A 26398-nucleotide genomic window follows, 5' to 3' on the forward strand; every position below is an offset into this window, starting at 1 on the left:
ACTAAAAGAACACTAGATTCAAAATGAATGCAGCCCACTTCCCCATATGATACTTTCCCTATAATTTCTTTGATAAGATTGGAGGAACATGTTGACCATCAAGACATGGAGACAAATGTTTATATGTTAAAAACAGATGGTGTTTGAAAACAACAACAACAAAACCGATGTTGTTTGGCATCTCTTTGTTTATGGGCCAAAGGTACAAATTCCTCCTCTTTCCTGGGAAAATTCTAGAGCATTCAAGATTGTTAATCTTGAATTATTAATCACAGTGTTTTCTGTGATTTTTTTTTTGGCGTGTTAGGATTCCTGTTACGGTCCTCTATAGTCCTGAACGCATGCTGAGGGGATTATTTGCTTACTACAACAGCACTGTGGGAAACTTAGGTTGATTTACAAAGAACTGTAGTTCTTTAAAGGCACAAACATTCAAAACATCTAATTGGAGATGAGCAGCAGAGAGGGAAGTACACACATATATATTTGTTTTCAGCATCGATTTTGTCACAAAAATGTTGCAGTTCACTGAAGTGAACTGATGCTATGTATATATAAAATAACTGCAGTGAAATCAGTCAGAGAAAGACAAATACCATAGAATTTCACTCATATGTTAAATACAGAGAACAAACTGGTAGTTGTGAGAGGGGAGGTGGGTGGGTGGGGGATGGGTGAAACAAGTGAAAGGGATCAAGAGAACACTTATGATGATGAGCACTGAGAAATGTACAGAATTGTTGAATCACTATATTATACACCTGAAACTAACATAACACTATGTTAATTATATTTGAAGAAAAAAATCAGATACAAAAAACAGAGAGAGAGAGAAATTAAGAAACTACCAAAATTATTAGGAAGTAGTGCAGGGTTTTAGATTGATATTTGCCTGAAATAGACCATTCAGACATGGAGACAATAATAAATCATATGTAAACACCAAAAGATAAAATAAGTAAAACATTTATAGATTTTGACAATTATAGATTCTGTTTTGATTGGTAGAATATTCCAAGATTTTTGGACACAAGTGTGAATTCCACATGCATCACAACAAATTAGATATGTACTTACACTATACAGATATTTTAATGAGCTAGAACAGGGGTTGGCAAACTATGGCCTGAAGACTAAATTATACCGTGCGTGTTCATTTACATATTCTATACATGCTCTGAGTTTGTCATACTGCAAAGTTTGAGGGCACAGTCCCCAAGACCGCTATCACTTCTGCATCACCTGTAAGTTAGGAAGATTCCCAGAACCACCCTCAGGTTTGGTAATTCACTAGAAGGATTCATAGAACTCACTGAAAGTTATACTCTGGATTATGGTTTATTAGGGGGAAATGATACAGATTAAAATCAGCCAAAGGAAGAGACACACAGAACACAGTTTGGGGAAGTTCCACACCCAAACCTTTCATCATTCTCTCTCGTGGAGTAATGAACCATTAATCTCTGAGAAGTGATATTTGATAGTATGTATAGGTTATTACCAGCCAGAGAAGATCACCCGAGCTTTGGTGTCCAGAGTTTTATTGGAGCTTCATTCCTTAGGAACAACTGATTGATTTAATGAGTGCCCACAAAGTTGAACTCAATCTCCAGATCAACTGATACCATGTGACTCAAAGCCCTCACCCTAAATCCCATGGTTGGACTTTTGGTATGGCCAGCCTGCACTCTAAACAAAGACACTCCTATTAGTTATGGCAGAGATCACCTGCCAGAAGCATTTTTGTACCTGTTGATCAAAAATAAGTTAGTCACAAATTTAAAATATAGCTAATGTCAGTGTCAATGTCTAGTCCTAAGACATTCATGGACAGGGTGCCTGGGTGGCTCAGTTGGTTAGGCGACTGCCTTCGGCTCAGGTCACGATCCTGGAGTCCCGGGATCGAGTCCCACGTCGGGCTCCCTGCTCATCAGGGAGTCTGCCTCTCTCTCTGACCCTCCCCCCTCTCATGCTCTCTCTCTCTATCTCATTCTCTCTCTCAAATAAATAAATAAAATCTTTAAAAAAAAAAAAGACATTCATGGACAAATGATACTGGTAAGAGAAAGGGTAATATGTAAGGGATCTTCTTGCTAGGCTTGGATTTAAAGCTCTGAATGTTACTTTGTTTGTTTACACTGAGTGAGGTGATTAACTTTTGGAGCCAGTGGTAAAGGGATTATGATACCATCAATAAACTTTTACAGAGGGTCTCCTTTCTGCGAGGTAACTGTTCAGCCCACAGTTCTCCAATGTTTCACTTACCTGTTCCGGACATGAGAGAGAACAAAGGTGATTAATAAGCGAAAGCACAGATTCATTCGATTCAAAACAGTTTATTCCAGTCTGTAAAGTCAATTATCTCAATTCTAAGCCCTGTAGAAATTCTGGGGTTTTTACACACATCATTAAAGTCAAAACTAAGCCATATTCTTTCTCCTAAACTTATTTTTAAATTGTGAAATGGATGGTCATTAACTAAATGGAAAGTAAAGTAGAAAAAAGAAAATTGTCCATTGTCTCATCTATCTTCGGATTTTAAGCTTAAAAATAAAGTTGTACTTCTTTTTTTCTTAAAGAATTTATTTCAACTTTTAAAAAATAATCTCTATGTCTAACATGGGGCTCAAACTTACAACCCTGAGATCAGGAGTCACATGCTATACCCACTGAGCCAGCCAGGTGCCCCCATACTTCTATTCTTTATACTCTAGATATCCTGCCTCTTCCCATTCATGTTATGCTTATTTTTTCATGTTATTATGTACTTTAAAAAGACATTATTTATTGGTTATATAATAATGCCTCCATGGATTTAGCCTGGATTGTTGATTTAACCATTTGACTTTTCCACGTTTTTCTCAAGTAATGTTTGTGTTTCTTTGTTTGGTAAGGTAAAGCACCAGAATGTTATTCCAAAACTTTTTCTTTTTCAAGTCTTTTTTTTTTAAATTAACATATAATGTATTATTTGTTTCAGGGGTACAGGTCTGTGATTCATCAGTCTTACACAATTCATAGTGCTCACCATACTGCAAACTCACCCCAATGTCTGTCACCCAGCCACCCCATCCCTCCTACCCCCCTCCACTCCAGCAACCCTCAGTTTGCTTCCTGAGATTAAGAGTCTCTTATGGTTTGTCGCCCTCTTTGGTTTCATCTTGTTTCATTTTTCCCTCCCTTCCCCTATGATCCTCTGTCTTCTTTCTCAAATTCCTCATATCAGTGAGATCATATGATACTTGTCTTTCTCTGATTGACTTATTTCACTTAGCATAGTACCCTCTAGTTCCATCCATGTCATTGCAAATGGCAAGATTTCATCTTTTTTGATGGCTGCTTAATATTTCGTTGTATATATAGACCACATCTTCTTTATCCATTCATCTGTTGATGGACATCTAGGCTCTTTCCATAGTTTGGCTATTGTGGGCATTGTTGCTATAAACATTGGGGTGCATGTGCCCCTTTGGATCACTACATTTGTATCTTTGGGGTAAATACCCAGTAGTGCAATTGCTGGGTCATAGGGTAGCTCTATTTTCACCTTTTTGAGGAACCTCCATACTGCAAAACTTTTTTTTCAAATTTATACAAGCTGATAGGGCATTCCAGAACCTTTCTTCTAACAGATGTCAGTTGTATGATAAAACACATGAATTTGTATATGAATTAAATTTAATAATCAAGTCATATAAATTTTTTTAATTTACAATTTTCTTTACTTTGACAAATACTATGACATTTTAATTCTATGTCTCATTTGTATATTTAATGGAGTCGAATTTCCAGAAACTCTGCACGTGAGGAAGGAAGAGAAATCAGTGTTGTCTAATAAGAATCAGTGAAATTTGTCTCAGTCCGTGTGGTTTGACCTGAGAAAGGCAGTGACAGGGTTAAAGGATTAGCCTTTTAGTATCCGGCTGACCAGAAGGCATGAAGTGTGGTTTTAATCTCAACTCTGTCTCTTAGCTGGTGGTGGGCTTCACCCTCTCCACTTGATGTTACTATTTTTCTCTGTAGGTTCCATCATGACCTCCCTGTTCTGCCCAGAGCCTGGAAGTATGTGATGTTTCCTCACTGCTGCTCAGCCTAACCCCTTCTCTGCACTCTCCCAATATTGGCAAAGTTATTGGTCTTGAAGTAAGGTATTTCTTTCCTCACATGAGGCAGAGCTATCTGTTCTCAGTTCCTCACTGGGCTTGTAATGATAATAGCTCTTTATTTAGTTTCCTCTCTATTACAGCCTTCCTGTCCCTGGGAATTTGGCATGAGTTTCTGAGGGCTAGACCAGAAGGCAAATGGTGATGCATCTTATGCTGTATCCAGAATTATCCTCTCTCTCAGGCCTTAGCCCCTGTCCAGAGAACAAGCCTGGGCTCTCTCATTCCCTCCTCTGGGGTTAAACTCTTTTCCCACCAAGAACATTGTCTGTGAGAGGATCAAGGAAGAATTTTTGTTCCCCAGTGGCTTCAGGGCCTCAGGCCTAGAGCTGGCTGTCAGCATCTCCCACTGTCCCTCCTATGATGTTTCTCAGTCCTATTACGGTTGTGCTCTGGTGAGTCTGTTTGTGGGCTACCCTGACATGTGTAGACCTGTCTGAGTTCTCAACTTCTTAACTTGAGCTAATGCTCTGGGACCCTCACTCCATTGATTTAGAAATTATTGAACTTGATTGTTTTTGTGTGTTAACATTAATTTTTAAAATTTCACATCACCAAATCTCCATTGACTTTATGTTTCAAATTCATTTGTGTACCAAACTACAATTTAATCAAGAAACTGGTCTAATACCCTTGTGAAAATGTGATTAATTTCTTCAGAATCTTGCCTGACAATGAAGATGTTCTCTATTCTTATTTTACCATCACTGATCTTCTTATGCCCTTTATGGTGAAAAGTGGGTGACAAAACAGGCAAAGGGAAGGCAAATTGTTTTCCCATTTTGTTTTTTATACAGAAATTTCATTGTTCTTAAAAAATCTTTTTAGAAACTTTTGCTACAGCATTTATTTACTATGATAAAATACAGCATTATATGGCAAAAATTCAGAATATATTGTAAAAACTACTATTAACAATGCAAGTAATAAAAGGAGGTTAGGGAACTGTTAGATGAGTGCAAATCTGCTGTGAAAGAAATTTCTTTGGCTTTTACTATGCCCATCCATGAAATCATTCAGCTTCAACATTATACCAGATGCTATGCTGGGTATCAAGAATGTGAAAATAATCAAGGTGTGGTGTGTGCCCCAGTGGTATATATAATCTGGAGGGAGACAGAAGTATGACAAGACGGGTGATAGACATCATTGGAGCCCAAGGTCACATTCCTTTGGCAGCCTCTGACTTGAGCTGTGGTAGACAGTAACCATGTACATTGATGGCTTCTCACTACTAGTGTTCACTGAGTTTCTGAGCTTTACTGCCTCAGGGATTGCCTCTGTGTATGTGTGTGTGTGTGTGTGTAATTAACATGCCTGGGAAGATCTCTACCAATAAGGAATAGGAGTTGGTGGATAAATGCCTCTGTCCTTCGAAGGACAATTATAAGGAACATTTTACGTGGTTCCTCAGAGGATCCCCACTGGGAATGAGCCCTAATTACTTACAGTTGTAAATTGCTTAATAATTCATTTATTGGAGGGATGCCTGGGTGGCTCAGTCAGTTAAGTGTCCAACTCTTGGCTTTGGCTCAGGTCATGACCTTGGGGTCGTGGGATTGGACCCCACACTGGGTTCCACACTCAGCTCTGAGTCTGCTAAAGATTATCTCCCTCTCCCTCTGTCCCTCCCCCTGCTTGTGCTCTCTCTCTCAAATAAATAAATAAAATCTTTAAAAACAATTCATTTATTGGATTTTCCTCTTTAGCTGTCTTGTTCTTCCCTCTAGCTTCCTGGGAACACCATTAAGATAAGCTATTTATACCCAAGTTCCTTGTCACTTTCACCCAAATCAAGGTCCTGCTTTTGGCAGAATCTGATTTTTGCATTACCAATATAAAGTAGTGATTTCTATAGATGATAAATATATAAACAGAGTTCTCTGGTTCTACAGAGGATGGATCAACTAATTCCTTGAGTAGGAGTTTCCAGGAGACCCTATAGGTCAATTGCAGGAGCCAAAAAAGGGGAGAAGTTTGAAATTGATTGAAAGATAAGGCTTTCCAATTTCTTTAACTATTGCTCAATATATCTAGCCCTGGGATGATACAATGGAGGCTAACTTGTATATCTTCTGTTATTTGAATGAGTTATATTTGCCTAAGACCTTATGGGCTTTTAGGAGGAGTCAATGAGACAAGTTGGAGCTAATGCCCAGGCCTTGGACTAAGCAGTTTTTAGAACCAAGAATATGGACAAATCTATGCTTTGACCTTTGAAACCATCTCTCGATTCGTGAGGATGGTTCAAGGTTGGAGAATGTCATGATGGGCAGGCTTGGTCCAGGGATATTGGTGTGGTTGAAGATAAAGGGACAGTTTGCTTGCAACACTGTGGGGTGGTTTTCCACTGTCTTGTAACCGAGCTCCTAGGGCAATGTGTCAGGTTCCATGAGAGAGGGGCTGTGAGAATGTAAAGAGAGGGTCAAAAGATAAAATTGTGATTCATCAAAGCATATAAAAAAAAACAACTAAAATCATGAAAATCTCCCTGTATAAGGCCCATGCCCCAGCAGAACCCAGTGCCTTAGCTAAGATGTCTAAAGAGTATGAGATTTGAGCAGGACTGTACTGGGTTTTGTGGGAGGAAAAAATATCCTCCCTTAGTCCCACGGCCTAAGATCATGCCAAGAGACAGGCAGAAAACTCCTGAGTGTGCAAATGGAGGGAAACCAACTGTGGCAGCTGCCCCAAGGACTGTTTCAATAAAAGGAGGTGAAGTGGTGGGAATGGGGGAGAGCTTTTGTTCTCAGACCTAGAGAGTACGGATATAGTTATCCTCATCCCTGTCAGTATTTCTCCTCAATCATCTGGTAGTTGGACTTTGGGTTAAAAGGGCATACTTAACAAACCAACAAGATTATGCCACTTATCTAAAAAAAGAACAACCCCCAAAAAAGAACCCAACATGGAATTCTGTCCTTGGGCAATATAATAAAGCCTAATGTAGAATGCAAGGACAAACAATATAAAACCCCAGATATGAGGTCTCTATTTCACGTAATTCTTTTTTTTTTTTTTTAAAGATTTTATTTATTTATTCATGAGAGACAGAGAGAGAGGCAGAGGGAGAAGCAGGTTCCCAAGGAGCAGGGAGCCCGATGTGGGACTCGATCCCAGGACCCTGGGATCATGACCTGAGCCGAAGGCAGACGCTTAACCATCTGAGCCACCCAGGCGCCCTATTTCACGTAATTCTTAAAATAACCTTTAGATTCACTTCAACTCTGAGTTCTCATTTTCTCATTTGTGAAATGATGATAATAATTATTTGCTTCCCAAAGGTATATTGTATAGGAGAAAGTGTGTGTTGAGACTCTAGCATTTCAGGGCCTGACCCATGCCAGACATGCAAGAAATCTTAACTGCCTCTACTCTCTCTTCCCTCTTTAGAATAGCTATTTTAAATAAAATTGATTTCTTTTTTTAAAATTCTCAGTATTAAAGAAGGAGAAAACTAAGGTAAACATTCTATAAAAACCCAATAGTTAGATTTGGGGTATTTCTTTTGGGAGATTAGAAAATGGGTTAGACTGCTGTGATTATTTCCTCTTTTATAAGAGTTCCCTGAAGATTTATGCCTAATTTACAACTTAAGAATTGTAAACTGTCCTTACTTTGAAGACTTTTATGAAACTGCACAGACATTAGGTAATCTCAAGTGTGATTATATAATTTATGGTTCATGAAGAAAAACCAGAATCAGTTTTCTAAAAACGTACCTAGATAAAAATAACAGTAGTCTTTTTTTTAATAAAGATTTTATTTATTTATTTGAGAGAGAGAGAGAGAGAGAGTGAGAGAGAGAGCGCAAGAGGGGGTAGGGTTAGAGGGAGAAGCAGACTCCCCGCTGAGCAGGGAGCCCGATGTGGGACTCGATCCCGGGACTCCGGGATCATGACCCGAGCCAAAGGCAGTCGCCCAACCAACTGAGCCACCCAGGCGCCCAAAATAACAGTAGTCTTTGTTCTGCTTCTCACACTAGTGTCCAAAGGAGTTACAGGACTGTAACACTTACCTTACTACTTTATTATATTTATATATTACTATATATACATTACTACATATTACTATATATTACTATGTATTACATATTTTACTATTACTATATAATTACTATAATACTACATAATTTACCATATATACTATAACATATAACATAGTATGTATTGTATACTATGTAATTTACTATTTAGTTTATATATTTTACCATGACACTATTTTACTTTATTTTCCTTTTTTATAGTATTTTATTTTTTATTTTATTTTATTTTTTTTAAAGATTTTATTTATTTATTTGAGACAGAGAGAATGAGAGACAGAGAGCATGAGAGGGAGGAGGGTCAGAGGGAGAAGCAGACTCCCTGCCGAGCAGGGAGCCCGATGCGGGACTCGATCCAGGGACTCGATCCAGGGACTCGATCCAGGGACTCCAGGATCATGACCTGAGCCGAAGGCAGTCGCCCAACCACCTGAGCCACCCAGGCGCCCCTTTTATAGTATTTTAAATATGCACTGGTAAATGCCTCAATATTTAGGTATACATATGTGTTTGTATATATAACATACATATATGTATAATAGTGTCTTGCAAAATGAGGATAATTTCACCATAATGTTCTTATGCATACTCTTCTAGCCAATAAAATGAACTCTACAGTTAGTTCTTTTTTTTTTTAGATTTTATTTATTTATTTGAGAACGAGCCAGTGAGCGAACACGAGGGTGGGGGAGGAGCAGAGGGAGAGGGAGGAGCAGGCTCCCTGCTGACGCTTAACCGAGGCAGCCACCCAGCTACCCCTGCAGTTAGTTCTCCAATCTCATTGGCCCATACCATTTACAATGTTTCTATGACGTCATTGCTTGGAATTGAGTTTCAATTCAGAAGATTTTATCATAATACTTATACAACTTTGTTTATATTGACTAATAAAATGGATGTTCTGAATCTTATACTTGCGTTTATTGTGAGCAAAGATGGTATGTGGGATTCTTTTTTATAAACTAAGAAATGGTAACCGTAAACAATCATTTCTTGAATACTTTCTTAGTAGCAGCAGTCACAGCAGCAAATCTTGAGATAGGGTCCATTGTGACAAATGACGAATTTCAGGTTTTTTTTTTTTTAAGATTTTATTTATTTATTTGAGAGAGAGAGAGAATGAGAGAGAGCAAGCACATGAGGGGAGAGGGTCAGAGGGAGAAGCAGACTCCCTGCCGAGCAGGGAGCCCGATGCGGGACTCGATCCCAGGACTCCAGGATCATGACCTGAGCCGAAGGCAGAAGGCAGTCGCTTAACCAACTGAGCCACCCAGGCGCCGGACGAATTTCAGTTTTAACCCATTAGTGAACCCAGAGTCCAATGAACGTTTTGAAGTAAGAAATGTAAATATCTTTTTATTTTATTTTATTTTTTTAAAAGATTTTATTTATTTATTTATTTGACAGAGAGAGAGACAGCGAGAGAGGGAACACAAGCAGGGGGAGTGGGAGAGGGAGAAGCAGGCTTCCCACTGAGCAGGGAGCCTGATGCAGGGCTCGATTCCAGGACCCTGGGATCATGACCTGAGCCAAAGGCAGATGCTTAACGAATGAGCCACCCAGGCACCCCAAGAAATGTAAATTTCTAACTTGACATTTTCTCAACATTTACTGGCTATATGCTAGCCGGTGTAGAAAACATGGATTTAACCTATAACCCCCGCCCAACAGATTCTCAAAGTTAATTTGTTAGACTGAGGGAGAAGGAGCATGATAAGGGTGTGAGGCATACCCTAAAGGAAAAAAAACCAAAAAATCCCAAAAAACAGAGTTAGGGAGGGGTGACACATTGCCGCAGGTTAATAAAATATTAGAGCTGTCCAAAGGACCCCAAATATCATGTAGCTATGTTCTAGGCTTTTTAGGAAGTTTCTTGGGAACAGTCTCTATATTTTTATCTTATTTGCGGCTTTATTCTCAACAACTAAAACGCTGTTTATCAGTTAGTAGGTGCTCCATAAATACTTGTTGAATGATTAGTGTGAAACTTCAGATCAGAGAGGGGAGTTGATTTGATAAAGGTCACACAGCTGGTTTATGGCAGAGCTGGATCTAGAAACTAGTTTTGATTCTTCATTCTTTGTTTTATCAAATTTAAGAGGCAGCTCCTGGAAAATGAACAAGTACAGCAAACGAAGCCTTCCATATGCTGACCTTCTGTCTTCCACATAGCATTTCTTCTTCCTTTATGAAATACCACTAACCAGATCTATCAATTTAATGTCTGAAATGTGAGTCAGGAGAACGGAGTTCTGTTCCTAGTTCCTCTATTCACTCACTCCCTTTGCCACTGAGGCAAATGACTTAACCTGTCCAAAGTCAGTTTCTTCTCCTGTCATGAAAGAGTTAAGCTCCCTTTCATTTCTCATGTCCTAGGAGTCTAGATTTCATGAAAGCTAATCAATAAGCTCACTCATGGACCATATCTCTGAACATCGTTAATACCAGGGTTCTTGAAGGGTGGTCAGCATATCACCTTTATCAGAATTACCTGGAGTCCTTTAAAAATGCTGATCTTGCAACTGTTGAGAGAGTATAAATTAGATGCATAGTTGTTGATTAGGAGGGATTTCCACTAAGCCATCCTTTCCAATGCTTTTCACTTCAATAGTCATGGTACACATAAAAAGTGAGAATATTGGGACCCCTGGCTGGCTTAGCCAGAAGTGCATGCGTAAGTTCAAGCCCCATATTGGGGGTCGAGATTACTTAAATATATAAATAAAAACTTAAAAAAAGTAATAATATTTATGTGGTGTATTGGGGTAAGAAAGCTTAGACGGTGTCTTTGCTAATGCACTTTTCTCTGAGAAACTGCCAGAAGTATGAGCGAGAAAAACAAGTTGCAGGAAGTATTATATATGATCCATTTTCAAGACAATGCCAAAACTTTGTATATGTGTCTACATGAGTATGTATTATGTATTTGTGTATGATCATGTATTATATTATGTGCATGTAGATATACAATGTTATAAGAATGTTGAAAGGATCATACTAGGTTGTTAAAGTAGGGGAAGAGAGAAGGGAAAACAAAGAATAAAGAGAAAGTGAGAACACCAGTATGTATGCTATGAATCCACTTATGCATTTATGTAAAATAATGTATTTGTGTATAAAGACATTTAAAAAATTAAAAATGCAGATTCAGGGCCCCTAGCTGAGATTCCTTAAAGCAGAATTTAAAAGATAGGAGATGTGCAGAGGTGGGTGTCTGCATCATTAACAAGAATTCCAAGCAATTCTGTAACAGTAAAGTCTTTGCATTAGGTGCTAATATCACCTGTAAACACACTGTATTGGGAATTTCCATCCTGCAATGCAGGCTAAGCTGATACTCATTGTCTTGGAACATAGTAGATGCATAATAAATAGCTTCTGATTATTTGGGTCATTTGGAGGACAGGTGGAGGGAGTGAGGGCCAAAGTGGTGAGACAAGCAGATCAGGTGGGCAAGGTCAAGCTCAGGAGAGTGGAGGAAAAAAGCATATAACAACAATGGACTGGGCCCCCTTGCCATTTTCAGACATTCAATCAATATTTGTTAGGCACTAAATACATGCAGGACACTTTTTCTAGCTCTTACATAATTCCCAAATAACTCTTTACAGATTCAAAGTTATTAAGTGATAGCACTGTCTCATCAGAACTGGGATTTGAACCCGACACATGTTTTGAGCACTAAACTAATGAACCAGACACCAGGCAGCTGCTGAGGATAGGGTGGTGAATACAATAGTTAGCTCTTTTTCATATCTAGAATCTTGAAGCTCTGCCATAATTATCTCTGTCGTCACTTATTAGTTGACCGTCCTAGTCAGGTGCCTAGAAGCAGCTTCTTTGTCCTATATTTTAACTTGGATGCTGCCAAAGAGAGATTATAGTAAATGTGTTTTTTATCATCATCCCTAGAGCTAGTGTTTTCACAGTGGGGAAGAAGTATCATTTCCCAGGTGACTTTGCATAGTGCAAGGTGTTCCGCGCCCCCCCCCCCCGCCGACACCCCCAAGCTAAGAAGACATTCTATTTTTTTTCCAAATCTTAGGCACCAACCAACTGAGAATTCTGGCTCTTCATTGCTTCATCTGTTAAATGCTTTTCTGTTAGAGCAGAAAGATGAAAGTGGGGAAGGGGATGCCCTCTCATTAACTTCAGGGGTAGGGCAACAAATGGTACAAAAATTCTTTACACGTACCCATTTTTCTGTGATCTCATCCCTGGTGTTGGGGGTTGTTTAGGAAAAAAAAATCAGAGGTGTATATTTTGTGCCCAAATGCCTTAAAGTAACAACAACAACAACAACAACAACAACAACATCCTTTTATCACCCACTAACCACTAACATTAACTTGAGGACCTTGATTTCTGAATTCGTGGCACCCCTCACCCCAGCCCCATTCATTTCCGGAGAAGTAGCCATTTTGCAGATTCCGGAGAATGGGAGCAGGGGCTGGACCCTAATACTGGATCTTCCCTCTTTCCCAAACCTCTGTGGAGCCGTTCCGGCTCGGTAACACGAGCCTGGTCTCCGTGATTTGTCGGTAACCTGGAGTCCGGGGACAGGAAGACCGGAGGCTGCGATTCCCAGGTGGGGTTGAGTGGGGTCGAGTGGGGTGTGTGTGCAGAACTCAATAGCGAGGTCAGGCCCCCTGGGGCGTTATCTTTGGAACCAGGTGCGGAGCCTCTCCAGCCCTGGGCTGGAAGCGTGGTTGAATAGCTGCTCCCTCCTCAGGTGTGCAGCCTATGTCTCAGGCTGCCTTCCCAACCTGGGGAAATGGGGTCAGTGTGTGTCTTTCATGCTCACAAAGTACCACCTCTTCCCCAAGTCACGTTCGATCACAGGGAGCCGATCTTAAATAGATAGTAATGTAATTAAGTCCAGCCAAACGCATTCCTCATCAAGACGCGGAATCTCAGGCCCACGGAACGTAGGACGGGTCACCCCCGCTCTCCGCTCCCGGCTCCCTCCGCCTCTAGTCCCCCACTCGGTCGTAGCCAAAGCCCGGAACGCTGGATCCAGGCCCGGAAGGACGGGACGGCGAACGGGAGCGGCGCCGCCGGCCGGGAGCCCGTGGCACCGGGCATGCTCAGTGGCGCGGCCGGCTAGGTGGCCCCGAGAGCTGCACCCGGATCTGCTCGGCGGCGGCGACGTGAGCGCGCAGGGGGGCGGCGGCCTCGCCTCGTCTCCCTCTCTGCGCCTGGGTCCGGTGGGTGACGCCAAGCGCCGGAGAGATGTCGGATTTCGACAGTAACCCCTTTGCGGACCCGGATCTCAACAACCCTTTCAAGGTGAGCGTGTGGTCCCCAGCAGTCTCCCGCCGCCGCGACGCGTCGTTGTTTGTGAAAACGACAAGTTCCTTCGCGCCACTGAGCCCGCCCCTCGGCTCCCCTCAGCCGCCTAGACTGGGGCTCGGGGCCGCCGCACCCCATTTGGGGGTCGCGCCGCGGCCCTCGCACCGCTCGTTTGGGGGTTGGAGTGGAACGTCTTCAGCTGCCTCTCCCGCCGCCCCCTCCGCACACTCCCGGCCCGGGAGGGTCGTGCCCTCGCCCGGGAGTGGGCCCGCGCGTCGGGAGGGTTCCCGGCCCGTCTCTCGGGAGCGAGGAGGGTAGAGCGCAGGGCAGGGCAGGTGAAGTTGTCACTTGACGGGCGAGTGTGGCCGGCCGGGGCCGGGCGGGGGCCGGGAGGCGGCGGAGGGGCTCGCCTTCGGGTGGGGTTGTCATGGGGACCCGCGGCGGCGGCGGAGAGCTGCGTGGGGTGATGGCAGAGGTGTAGAAGAGAGGTGAGGGCGCCGAATACGCTGCAGTTAAAAAAAAAAAAAGGTTGTGTTTTTATTTTTTAAACTTGTGCTGCTCCCACATACCACCAGCGGCGCTGCTATCCCCCCTCCCCCCATTTGATTCAGGTTGAGAGTACTGCTATCAAAGCAGAAGTGAAAAATAAACAAACACACCTGGAAAACAATAGTGCACGTGGACGACCATCTTCTTACCGAACTGCTCTTAGTAAGGTGAACGACGGGATGTTTTCCAAGCTCCTAGTGCGTCACCAGTTCTCTGGGCTGTGTGAGGATAGCATTTCCTATACGAGCTTTCCTTCTTGGAGTCAACCTTATCAACCCCAGCTTTGGAAGGGCTTGGCACAGAAACGGGCAAATGAGGAAGGAGGCTAAGATGTTTATGATCTGTGCTTAAACTAATGCAACATCTGAGTAAATACCTATTTAAAGAATAATAGTCTGTTTCCTAATGAGCTCAGCTGCTTACACGTGTAATTTGTTTCCAGCTGTTGGTCGAAGTTTATTAATTTTTTCTGGATATGTGCAATAGTAACTTTAATTTGTAGTCACACAAAATGAAAGAGTAACTTTATTTTGTAGTCACACAAGTGTCACTTCTGCCTTGAGTTTACATCTCATTACTCCTGGTTTTGTCTCTTACGAATCCTGGAAGGGGGTGGCACCTGACTGGCTCAGTCCGTGGAGCATGCTACTCTTGATCTTGGGGTTGTGAGTTCAAGCCCCACGTTGGGTGTAGAAATTACTTAAAAATAAAATCTTAAAAAAAGAATCCTGGAAGGGAAAAATATCCCTTTTTTTGATTATTGGCCTTTTCATTTAATGGAGGATTATTATACTTAAATGATCCTGATTATTGACAACTTGATTCACTGTGTAGGAATGTAGAATAGACTCAGTCTACTGTTCCTTTGCTCCTAGTGTCCTTTAAGAAAATTCTGTGCAATCGGCCTGGAACTTTCAGGCTTTTCTTGCTGATGTGGTTGCACTTTAAGGAGAGTACTTTCCTCCCCTCCTCACCCCCTCCACCCATTTAGTATTTGGTATTCCATCATTCCGTGTTGTGGAAAATCAGATTATTCTTTAATCGTAGACATTCTGAACCCATGTTTCATAACTTGCAGAATAGGTGTTATTTTTTAAATATTTTGAAGGTATAATATTAAGAATCTGTTAGCTATTCCTAATTCAGATAATTTATTGATGTTATTTATTCAGCATCTAACAGTTTGGCTCTTTTCTATTTGGCCATTCCATTTAATGGCTCATTTTGTATAGCTGATTCCTTTGTTAGGGCAAGACATTGTTTTCTTCTTAACCTGGACTGTTCTTTTGTGACATCTGATGTTGCCATGACACTTTGCTTTTCTGCCATACGTATGGTCATTGTAGTAATTCTAAACCCAAAAGTGGTTTTATTTTTATTTTTAAAATTTTTTCCCAGAAGTAGTTTTAAAGATTTATTTATTTTTATTTTGGGGGGGGGGAAGCATGAGGGGGGGAGAGAGAGGGAGAATCCTAAGCAGGTTCCACACTCAGTGGAGCCTGATGTGAGGCTCAGTCCCATGACCCTGACATCATGACCTGAGCCGGCTCAAGAGTCAGCCGGCTAACTATGTGAGCCACCCAGGCTCTCCTCCAAAAGTAGTTTTAAATACTCATTTATGGTGACATAAAATTATAAAACTTTTTTGTTGCTTATAAGGTGGATGCACTCAGAGGACAATGACTATTCAAGTCCAGAAATGTTTCAAGGGATGGATAATCTAGGCCTAAAGATTTGGCTGTACACATGTTCCTGTTTATGGCCTTACCCTGTTTTGGTGACTGTCACAGTACTGCATATCTGACCCTTTATCTTTCCATTTGTGTCCACCCGCCCTGCTTCTTATTTATTTATTTTTTTAAATTTATTTATTTGACAGAGAGAGAGAGACAGTGAGAGAGGGAACACAAGCAGGGGGAGTGGGAGAGGAAGAAGCAGGCTTCCCGCCGAGCAGGGAGCCTGATGCTGGGCTCAATCCCAGGACCCTGGGATCATGACCTGAACCGAAGGCAGATGCCCAACGACTGAGCCACCCAGGCACCCACCTGCCCTGCTTCTTAAAGTGAAGCTTTACATCTACTGCATATTTTTTCTTCTTATGTATGATTTTTGAAGTAGCATTTCTGATCCTCTCTACTTAAATATAGAAGTTCCTGGTTTTATCTTTTTTTTTTTTTTTAAAGATTTTATTTATTTGGGAGAGAGAGAGTGAGCAAGCAGAGCAGGGGGAGGGAGGGGCAAGGGAGAAGCAGACTCCCCACTGAGCAGGGAGCACCATGTGGGGCTTGATCCCAGGACCCTGAGATCATGACCTGAGCCAAAGGCAGACGCTTAACTGACTGAGCCACCCAGGCGCCCCTGGCTTTATCTTTTTGTTAACTTAGGATCATCTTTCTTTTCAGATCTGTTCTAATTTTCAGTATTGCAATTATTGAAAAATTTCTTATTTTCAAAATATGATATTTCACTTTGGCAACCATCCTAATTTTTTCTTGGTTAAAAGCTATTTGATTTGGGGGGCACCTGGGTGACTCAGTCACTTAAGCGTCTGACTCTTGATTTAGGCTCGGGTCCTGATCTCAGAGTTGGGAGATTGAGCCTGTCATCGGGCTCCGCACCAAGTGTGGAGCCTGCTTAGAATTCTTTCTTCCCCTCTTCCTCTGTCCCTCCCCCACACCCCTCTCTCCCTCTCCGAAAAAAACAAAACCCAAAACCATAAAAAAAAACCTGTTAGATTTTTTGTTTTTTATTTAAATTCTATTTAGCATACAGTGTCATATTAGTTTCATTAGTAGAATTTCGTGATTCATCACTTAAATACAACACCACAACAAGTGCCCTCAATACCCATCCCCCTGCCCGCCTCCCCTCCAGCAGCCCTCAGTTTGTTTTCTATCGTTCAGACTCTATTTTGTGATTTGCGTGTCTCCTTTCCCCCCATGTCAATCTGTTTATTTCTTAAATTCCACATGAGTGAAATCACATGGAATTTGTCTTTCTCTAACTTGTTTCACTTAGCATAATACACTGTAGCTCCATCCACATTGTTGCAAATGGCAAGATTTCATTTTTTGATGTCTGAGTGATATTCCATTGTATATATGCACCACAGCTTCTTTATCCATTATTCACTGAACATTTGGGCACTTTCCATAATTTGGCTATTGTTGATAATGCTGATATAAACATCAGGGTGCATATGTCCTTTCGAATCAGTATTTTTGGATCCTTTGGGTAAATACCTAGTAGTGCAAATGCTGGGTCTTAGGGTAGTTCTATTTTTAACTTTCTGAGGAACCTCCATACTGTTTTCCAGAGTGGCTGCACCAGTTTGCATTCCCACCAACAGTGCTAGAGGGCTCCCCTTTCTCCATATCCTTTGCCAACACTTGTTGTTTCCTGTGAATTTTGCTAATTTTAGCCATTCTGCCTGGTGTGAGATGATACCTCATAGTAGTTTTGATTTGTATTTCCCTGATGGTTGAGTGACGGTGAGCATCTTTTCACATATCTGTTAGTCATCTGGATGTGTTCTTTGGAAAAATGTCTAATCGTGACTTCTGCCAATTTCTTGACTGAATTTGTTTTTTTGGGTATTGAGTTTGATGAGTTCTTTATAGATTTTGGACACTAACCCTTTATCAGATATGTTATTTGTAAATATCTTCTCCCATTCTGAAGGTTACCTTTTAGTTTTGTTGATTGTTTCTTTTGCTGTGCAGAAGCTTTTTATCTTGATGAAGTCCCAATAGTTCATTTTTGCTTTTGTTTCCCTTGCCTTTGGAGACATGTCTAGCAAGAAGTTGCTGCAGCAGAGGTCAAAGAGGTTGCTGCCTGTGTTCTCCTCTAGGATTTTGATGATTCCTGTCTCACATTGAGGTCTTTCATCCATTGGTGTAAGAAAGTGGTCCAGTTTCATTCTTTTGCATGTAACTGTCTGATTTTCCCAACACTATTTGTTGAAGAGACTGTCTTTTTTCCATTGGACATTCTTTCCTGCTTTGTCGAAGGTTAGTTGACCATAGAGTGGAGGGTCCATTTCTGGGCTCTCTATTCTGTTCCATGGATCTATGTGTGTTTTTGTGCCAGTACCATACTGTCTTGATCACTACAGCTTTTTCATGTAACTTGAAGTCCAGAATTGTGATGCTTTCAGCTTTGCCTTTCTTTTTCAAGACTGCTTTGGCTATTTGGGGTCTTTTGTGGTTCCATTCAAATTTTAGGATTGTTAATTCTAGCTCTGTGGAAAATGCTGTGGGATTTTGATAGGGATTGCTTTGAATGTGTAGATTGCTTTGGGTATCCTAGGCATTCTAACAATAACTGTTCTTCCAGTCCATAAGCATGGGATGTTTTTCCATTTCTTTTTGTCCTCTTCAATTTCCTTCAGAAGTATTCCATAGTTTTCAGAGTACAGATCTTTTACCTCTTTGGTTAGGTTTATTCCTAGGTATCTTAGGGTTTTTTGTGCAGTTGTAAATGGATTGATTCCTTGATTTCTTTTTTTGCTGCTTCATTATTGGTATATAGAAATGCCACAGATTTCTGTAAATTGATTTTATATCCTGAAACTTTAATGAATTTGTGTATCAGTTATAGCAATTTTTTTGGTAGGATCTTTTGGGTTTCCTACATAGAGAATCATGTCTTCTGTTAATGGTGAAAATTTGACTTCTTCCTTGCTGATTTGGTTGCCTTTTATTGCTTTTTGTTGTTTGATTGCTGAGGCTAGGACTTCCAGTACTATGTTAAATAACAATTGTAAGAGTGGACATCCTTGTCTTGTTCCTGACCATAGAGGAAAAGCTGCCAGTCTTTCCCCATTGAGGATGATATTTGCTGTGAGCCTTTTGTATATGCCCTGTATGATGTTGAGGTATGTTCCATCTATCCGTACTTTGTTGAGAGTTTTTATCAGGAAAGGATGCTGTATTTTGTCAAATGCTTTTTCTGCGCCTCTTGACAGGATCATATGGTTGTTACTTTATTACTGCAGTGTTTCACGTTGATTTGTGAATATCAAGCACCCTTGCAGCCCAGGAATAAATCCCATTTGATTGTGATAGATGATTCTTTTAATGTACTGTTGGATTCAATTTGCTAGTATTTTGTTGAGAATTTTTGCATTCATGTTCATCAGTGATACTGGCCTATAATTCTCCTTTTTAGTTGTCTGGTTTTGGATTCAAGGTAATGCTGGCCTTGTAGAATGAGTTTGGAAGTTTTCCTTCCATTTCTATTACTGGGAGCAGTTTGAGAAGAATAGGTATTAACTCTTCCTTAAATGTTCGGTAGAATTCCCTAGGAAGCTGTCTGGTCCTGGACTTTTGTTTGTTGGAGACACTGATTACTGATTCAATTTCTTTGCTCGTTATTGGTCTCTTAATTTTTCTGTTTCTTCCTGGCTCAGTTTATATATTTCTAAGAATTTATCCATTTCTTCCAGATAGCCCAGTTTATTGGCATATAATTTTTCATAATATTCTCTTACAATTTTTTTATTTCTGTGGTGTTGGTTGTGATCTCTATCATTTGTGGTTTTATTTTTTTTTTTAAGATTTTATTTATAGATGAACCATGAGAGACTATGGACTCTGAGAAACAAACTGAGGGTTCTAGAGGGGAGGGGGGTGAGGGGATGGGTTAGCCTGGTGATGGGTATTAAAGAGGGCACGTACTGCATGGAGCACTGGGTGTTATACGCAAACGATGAATCATGGAACACTACATAAAAAACTAATGATGTAATGTATGGTGATTAACATAACATAATAAAAAATTTATTTTAGAGAGGGAGCATGAGCAGGGGGAGGGACAGAGGGAGAGGGAGAGAGAGAGAGAATCTCAAGCCGACTTCAGGCTGAGTGCTGAGCCCATGACCCTGAGATCATGACCTGAGTTGAAATTAGGAGTCGGATGCTTAACCGACTGAGCCACCCAGGTGCCCCATCGTGATTTTATTTATTTGGGTCCTTTCTCTTTTCTTTTTGATAAGTCTGGCTAGGGGTTTATCAATTTTATTCTTTTCTAAGAACCAGCTCCTGGTTTCATTGATCTGTTTTTTTGTTCTTTTATTTCTATATCATTTATTTCTGCTCTAATCTTTATTCCCCTTTTTTTTTGCTGGCTTTAGGCTTCATTTCTTTTTGTAGTTCCTGTAGGTGTAAGGTTAGGTTGTATATTTGAGATTTTTCTTGCTTCTTGAGGTAGGCCTGTATTGCTACATAATTCTCTCTTATGACTGCTTTTGCTGCATCCCAAAGGTTTTGGACTGTCATGTTTTCATGTTCATTTGTTTCCATGTATTTTTTTTTTTTTATTCTTTAATTTCCTGGTTAACCTCATTCTTTAGTAGGATGTTCTTTAACCTCCATATATTGGTGGTCTTGCCAAATTTTTCTTGTCGTTGACTTCAAATTTCATAGCATTGTGGTTGGAAAATATGCATGGTATGATCTCAGTCTTTCTGTACTTGTTAAGGCCTGATTTGTGACCCGGTATGTGATCTCTTCTGGAGAATGTCCCATGTGCACTTAGAATGTGTATTCTGCTTTAGGATGAAATGTTCTTAATATATCTGTTAAGTCCATCTGTTCCAGTGTGTCATTCAAAGCCATTGTTTCCTTGTTGATTTTCTGTTTAGATGATTTGTTCATTGCTGTAAGTGGGGTGTTAAAATCCCCCGCTATTATTATTATCAGTGAGTTCCTTTATGTTATTGTTTTATATATTTGGGTGTTCCCAAGTTGGGGGCATAAATATTCATAATTGTTAGATCTTATTGTTGGTTAGACCCCTTTGTTATGATATATAGTGCCCTTCTTCATCTCTTGTTACAGTCTTTGATTTAAAATCTAATTTGTCTGATACAAGGATGGCTACTCCAGCTTTCTTTGACATCCATTAGCTTGATAAATGTTTCTCCATCAACTCACTTTCAATCTGCAGGTGTCTTTAGGTCTAAAATGAGTCTCTTGTAGGCAACATATAGTTGGGTCTTGTTTTTTATCCATTCTGATATCCTATGTCTTTTGATTGGAGCATTTAGTCCATTTACATTCAGAGTGATTACTGATAAGAATTTAGTGCCATTGTATTACCTGTTAAGTTGTTGTTTCTGGAGATTTTCTCTGTACCTTTCTAGTCTTTGTCGTTTTTGGTCTTTATCTTCCACTCAAAGAGTCCCCTTTAATATTTCTTGCAGGACTGGTTTAGTGGTCACAAACTCCTTTAGTTTTTGTTTGGGAAACACTTTTATCTCTCCTATTCTGAATGACAACCTTGCTAGATAAAATATTTTGACTGCATATTTTCCCCATTCAGCACGTTGAATATATCCTGCCACTTTCTTCTGGCCTGCCGAGTTTCTGTGGAGAGATCTGCTAACCTTATCTGTCTTCCCTTGTAAGTTAGGGATTTCTTTTCTCTTACTGCTTTTAGGATTTTTTTTCTTTATTTCTATATTTTGCAAATTTAACTGATTTGTCTTGGTGTTGGCCTGCTTTTGTTAATTTTGATGGGAGTTCTCTCTGCCTCCTGGATTTGAATGTGTGTTTCCTTCCCCAGATTAGAGAAGTTTTCAGCTATAATTTCCTCAGTTAAACCTTCTGCCCCATTTTCCCTCTCTTCTTCTGGGACTCCTATGATATGAATATTACTATGCTTTATGGAGTCTCTAAGTTCCTTAAGTCTGCATTCATGATCTAATACTTTTCTTTCCTCTTCTTTTTCGCTTCATTATTTTCCATAATTTTATGTTCTGTATCACTTATTCATTCTTCTGCTTCTTCCATCCTCTGCGTCCTTCCATCCATTACATCCAATTGGTTTCATATTTCAGTTTATAGCGTTTTTTAGTTCAGCCCTGCTGAACTAAAACTAGTTTTTAGGTCTTCGGTTTCTGCAGTAAGGGACTCTCTGGTGTCTTCTATGCTTTTCTCAAGCCCACCTAGTATCCTTATGATTGTTGCTTTAAATTCTGGATCAAGGGGTGGCTCAGTTGGTTAGGCATTTGACTTCAGCTCAGGTCATGATCTCGGAGTCCTGGGATTGAGCCCTGCACTGGGCTCTGCGCTCAGTGGGTGGTGGGGGGTCTGCTTCTCCCTCTGCCCCTTCCCCCAACTTGTGCTTACACACTTTCTTTTTCTCTCAAATAAACAAAATCTTAAAAAAAAAATTCTGGATCAGGCATGTTACTTATGTCTGTTTCAAGTAGATCCCTGGCTGTGACTTTTCTTGTTCTATGGGATTAATTCCTCTGTCTTGGCATTTTCTTCTCCACCTTCTTCTGTGTGTTAGGAAAGCCTATTATGTTTCCTGTTCCTGAGAGTATTGACTTTGTAAAGAATAGGTCATGTACTGTTGAGGGCCTGGTGCTTCAGGAAGTGTCTTTGGTGTATGCTGTGTGCATTGTGCTGCTCTGTTTTGCTTGCTCTTTCCCTGAGGTCAGTCCTCTGCAGAGTTTCTCCTTGCCTGCAGTGGGGAGTATTTGGACGTTGGCCAGAGTGTGGCGAATTTTAACCAGGTATACTCTGGTCTGCTTGTTAAAAGAGACCTGATGCTATTTCCACTCGAGCTGAAGGTTTGCAGGACTCTATGGTCAGTAGATGTGTGTGTGTGTGTGTGTAGGGGGTGTTGTGCTGGTCTTTTGGGGGGGCTGTGTTGGTTCTCAGACATACTTGCCCGAGGAAAGCAGCACCTGCCAAGTGCACAGGGGCAGGGCTTGGTGTAAGTGGTTTATGCCACTCTTGGCACTGTGCTGCTCATTGAAGTCAGTTTATGCTGGGGGGCGGGGGAGAGTAATGGCGCCTGCCAACTTGTTTGTCTTCAGAGAGGCAAGCCACCTCTTTTAGATGTGCTCCAAGAAGGGGGAATCATCTCTCCCAGTGTGTCCTAGGGGATCCTCAGATCATTCTGTCTGCCCTGGGCTGTCTGCACTCCTTCTCCACGGGAACACTGCATCACTTGCTGGGCTCCACACCCGCCATGCCATGGACCTCTAAAATTCTAGTGGTTGAGCCCTGTGGTTGTAAAAACTCAAAAAAATCAGTCCCTCTCGTTTTCCCAGTCACTGGCTTTGGGGAAAAGTCATCTTTGGGTTATCCCCTGTGTACTCTTTCTCTCTATTTTTCTCTCTCACCTCTCTCCATGACCAGGGTTCCCTCCCCTCCAAGGCACTCGTGATCCTCTTCTCCCCCAAATCATGTCTCCACATCTCCTACCTTCCATGATGTGGCCTTTTATCTCCGTCTTTTTGTGCAGTTTGTTTTGTTCTTAGAACAATTTCTTGGGTGTTCAGAATGATTTGATATTTATCTTGCTGAGTTCCAAGGACCAGGCAAGCCTGGGGTCCTCCTCCTACTCTGCCATCTTAGCTCCTCTGGGCTTTAGCATTTTTTTTTTTTTTTTAAGATTTTATTTATTTATTTGACAGAGACACAGTGAGAGAGGGAACACAAGCAGGGGGAGTGGGAGAGGGAGAAGCAGGCATCTCGTGGAGCAGGGAGCCCAGTGCGGGGCTTGATCCCAGGATCATGACCTGGGCCAAAGGCAGATGCCTAATGACTGAGCCACCCAGGTGCCCCTGGGCTTTAGCATTTTTAATGAATGATCAGATTACCAGTTTATTATGAAGGCTACAATTCAGGAATGGCCCAACAGAGGAGATTCCTAGGGCAAGGCCTGAGTGGTGAACACCTGGCCTCCTGGCATGGCTGTCTCCCAATACCTCCACAGGTTCAACCCGGAAGCTCTCCAGACCCCATCTCCTAGGGTAGGCAGAGTGAACTAAATGATCAAAAACTAGTTGATTTCTATTGCTTTTTCAGTTCTTCAAGGTTTCTTTTCCTTCACTTTCCTTCCTTCACTGCTAGGAGCACTTTTGCCAGCATCTTCATTTGAGCTGTCATGAAAATAATTTCTGAGGATAATCTCCTTAGATAATATAACTGTAATGGCTTACTTAATAATTTGCTGGATTGTTTGTTTTTTTTTTTGAGCTCCTGCTTGATTCCAGTGGTTGTGATAGGCTAAGTGAAAGAGTTTTTGGAATTTGAATAGTTTTTATTGTGCATCAAGAAACTTGGAGTAACTGGAAATATGTAATAATCTGAAAAATAGATTATTATGTGGATGTTTCTGAGAATCCACTCTTGAGTTGTTATCATGTGGCTTTAAAGTTAGGAAAAAATAGTTTCCACATAGTCAACATTTATTATTTTATGTTGCTTGTTCTGTTCACTTATTTTTTCAGTAGATATTGAAGAAATATATACCCTTAAGGTTATTAATCTAACATGTAGTTAAAAATGCTTAGAAAGTAAAATAAAAATAAAGTAAAATAACCATCAGACATTAGTAATATAATATGGCTCTTATAAGTCAGTGTAAATGTATGAGTAAGTGCCAGAATGAGTGTAGTTTATTCAAAGGAGAGAAAAATTACTGAGTGGTAAGAAAACCTTCATACCTTTTAATATGTTTTAGCATATTAATATGCTTATTGATTGGATTGGAAAATTCATTTTGGAAATAACATTTTATGTAGTTTTTAAAAATGGAATCAAATTTTCATAGCTGGGAAAGGAAAATCTTACAATGGATTTATTCAGATCTCATTCTGTGGATGAAAAAAAGCCCAGAGATAGGATGATTGCCAAATGTGAAATATCTTAATTTCTTCTTGATTAAAAACTATTTGATTTTGATTGCTAACCTGCTCATTATCTTATACCCAGGTGTAGGTGGTACAGAATTGGCACTAGAATTTAAATCTTATTCCTAGTCTGTTACTGATGGCACTCTATTTGCTTGTTGTTTGCATTTCTGACACCAAATTCTTGTTTTGGGACTTTGTACTTTAGACTCTCATACAGACATAGCAGAGGGTAGTAATTAAAGGTTCTGCTCAAGAGTTTGAAAAAAAAACCCTGCATTTGATCCTGGCTTTGTCACTAACTAGTTGTAAGACCTTGGAATGTTAACTTAGCCTCTCCATACATCTGTTTGCTCTTCTGTAAAATAGGATAATAGGACCTTCCCCATAGGGTTGTTAATTGGATTAGATGAACATATATTTAGGTTGTAATAAGTGCTCAATGCATGGTGGCTTTAATTAGATCATAATAAGTATTAATAGTAATTCAAGAAATTGTATTTAATTACAGTTAACCATATTCTTAGCTTATTAATTTAGTGAAGTTCATGTTTTTTTTAATTGATGTATAGTTGACACACAATGTTACATTAGTTTCAGGTGTACAACATAGTGATTCCACAAGTCTATGTTATACTATGCTCACCACAGGTGTAAGCTACCATCTTTCACCTTACACTATTATAATATGATTGATTACATTCCCTATATTGTACTTCCCTAAGACTTACTCATTTCATAGAAGTTCACGTTCCTTTAGACTTTTCAAGAGTGCTAGTATTTGTTGGGCAGGTTATAGTTGAGGAATCAAGGCCAAACGTAAGTGGTTTGCCCTAGGTCACCCTGCTAGACCTGACCCAGGTTGTCTGAATTTTAGTGCTTTGTCACTACAAAGGCTTCCTCCCTAATAACTCTGTTCTTTTATTTTGGGCCTCAAAAATTCTACTCTTTTAAAAATAATCTCTTAAAAATGAGCTACAATTCAACATTCTTTTTTATGATATTTAAGTTACAATAATACCAGTGGTATCCTAAGAGTTTAGTTGGAGTTGAAAATTGAAAACCTCGGGGCACCTGGGTGGCTCAATCGTTAAGCATCTGCCTTCAGCTTGGGTCATGATCCCAGGGTCCTGGGATTGAGCCCCACATCGGGCTCCTTGCTCGGTGGGAGGCCTGCTTCTCACTCTCCCACTCCCCCTGCTCTTGTGTTCCCTCTCTCGCTGTCTCTGTCGAAAAAGAAATAAAATCTTAAAAAAAAAAATTGAAAACCTCATCATTAAAAATGACCCATAATTCAAGAATGTTATCTATTTTGTTTTCATTTACGGTTAGTTGATGTCACTCTTGTCTTACCCATTTTTTTTTTAAAAGATTTTATTTATTTATTTGAGAGAGAGAGAATGAGAGACAGAGAGCACGAGAGGGAAGAGGGCAGAGGGAGAAGCAGACCCCCCCGCTGAGCAGGGAGCCCGATGCGGGACTCGATCCCGGGACTCCAGGATCATGACCTGAGCCGAAGGCAGTCGCTTAACCAACTGAGCCACCCAGGTGCCCCTTGTCTTACCCATTTAAAATTGGTGACTGGAGATTGGACAGCACTAGGAAAGAATTTTGAGGATTTCTTCTGTGATAGTCTAACATTGCAAACTTGAGTCATTTCTTTTCGGCTACATTCTGTTAGTCAAACAAGACACAAAG

The 26398-nt window shown here is 40.6% G+C and overlaps 1 protein-coding gene across 2 annotated transcripts in view; it reads left to right on the forward strand.

Moving 5' to 3' along the window:
* The first annotated feature begins 13292 nt into the window (after positions 1-13292).
* SCAMP1 (secretory carrier membrane protein 1) overlaps positions 13293-26398 on the forward strand; it is a 123984-nt gene continuing 110878 nt past the window's right edge. Inside the window, exon 1 of one of the 2 annotated variants that reach the window (XM_064596281.1) lies at positions 13293-13494. In XM_064596281.1, the coding sequence (XP_064452351.1) occupies positions 13438-13494 (57 nt within the window). In that variant the 5' untranslated portion in view covers positions 13293-13437. The remainder of the gene's footprint in view (positions 13495-26398) is intronic. The other variant, XM_045897012.3, reaches the window with a different exon arrangement.

Source organism: Mirounga angustirostris, unplaced genomic scaffold, assembly GCF_029215605.1.
Source record: "Mirounga angustirostris isolate CCGP_5_RB_7025 unplaced genomic scaffold, mMirAng1.0.hap1 SCAF_7, whole genome shotgun sequence".
Classification (NCBI taxonomy): Eukaryota; Metazoa; Chordata; class Mammalia; order Carnivora; family Phocidae; genus Mirounga; species Mirounga angustirostris.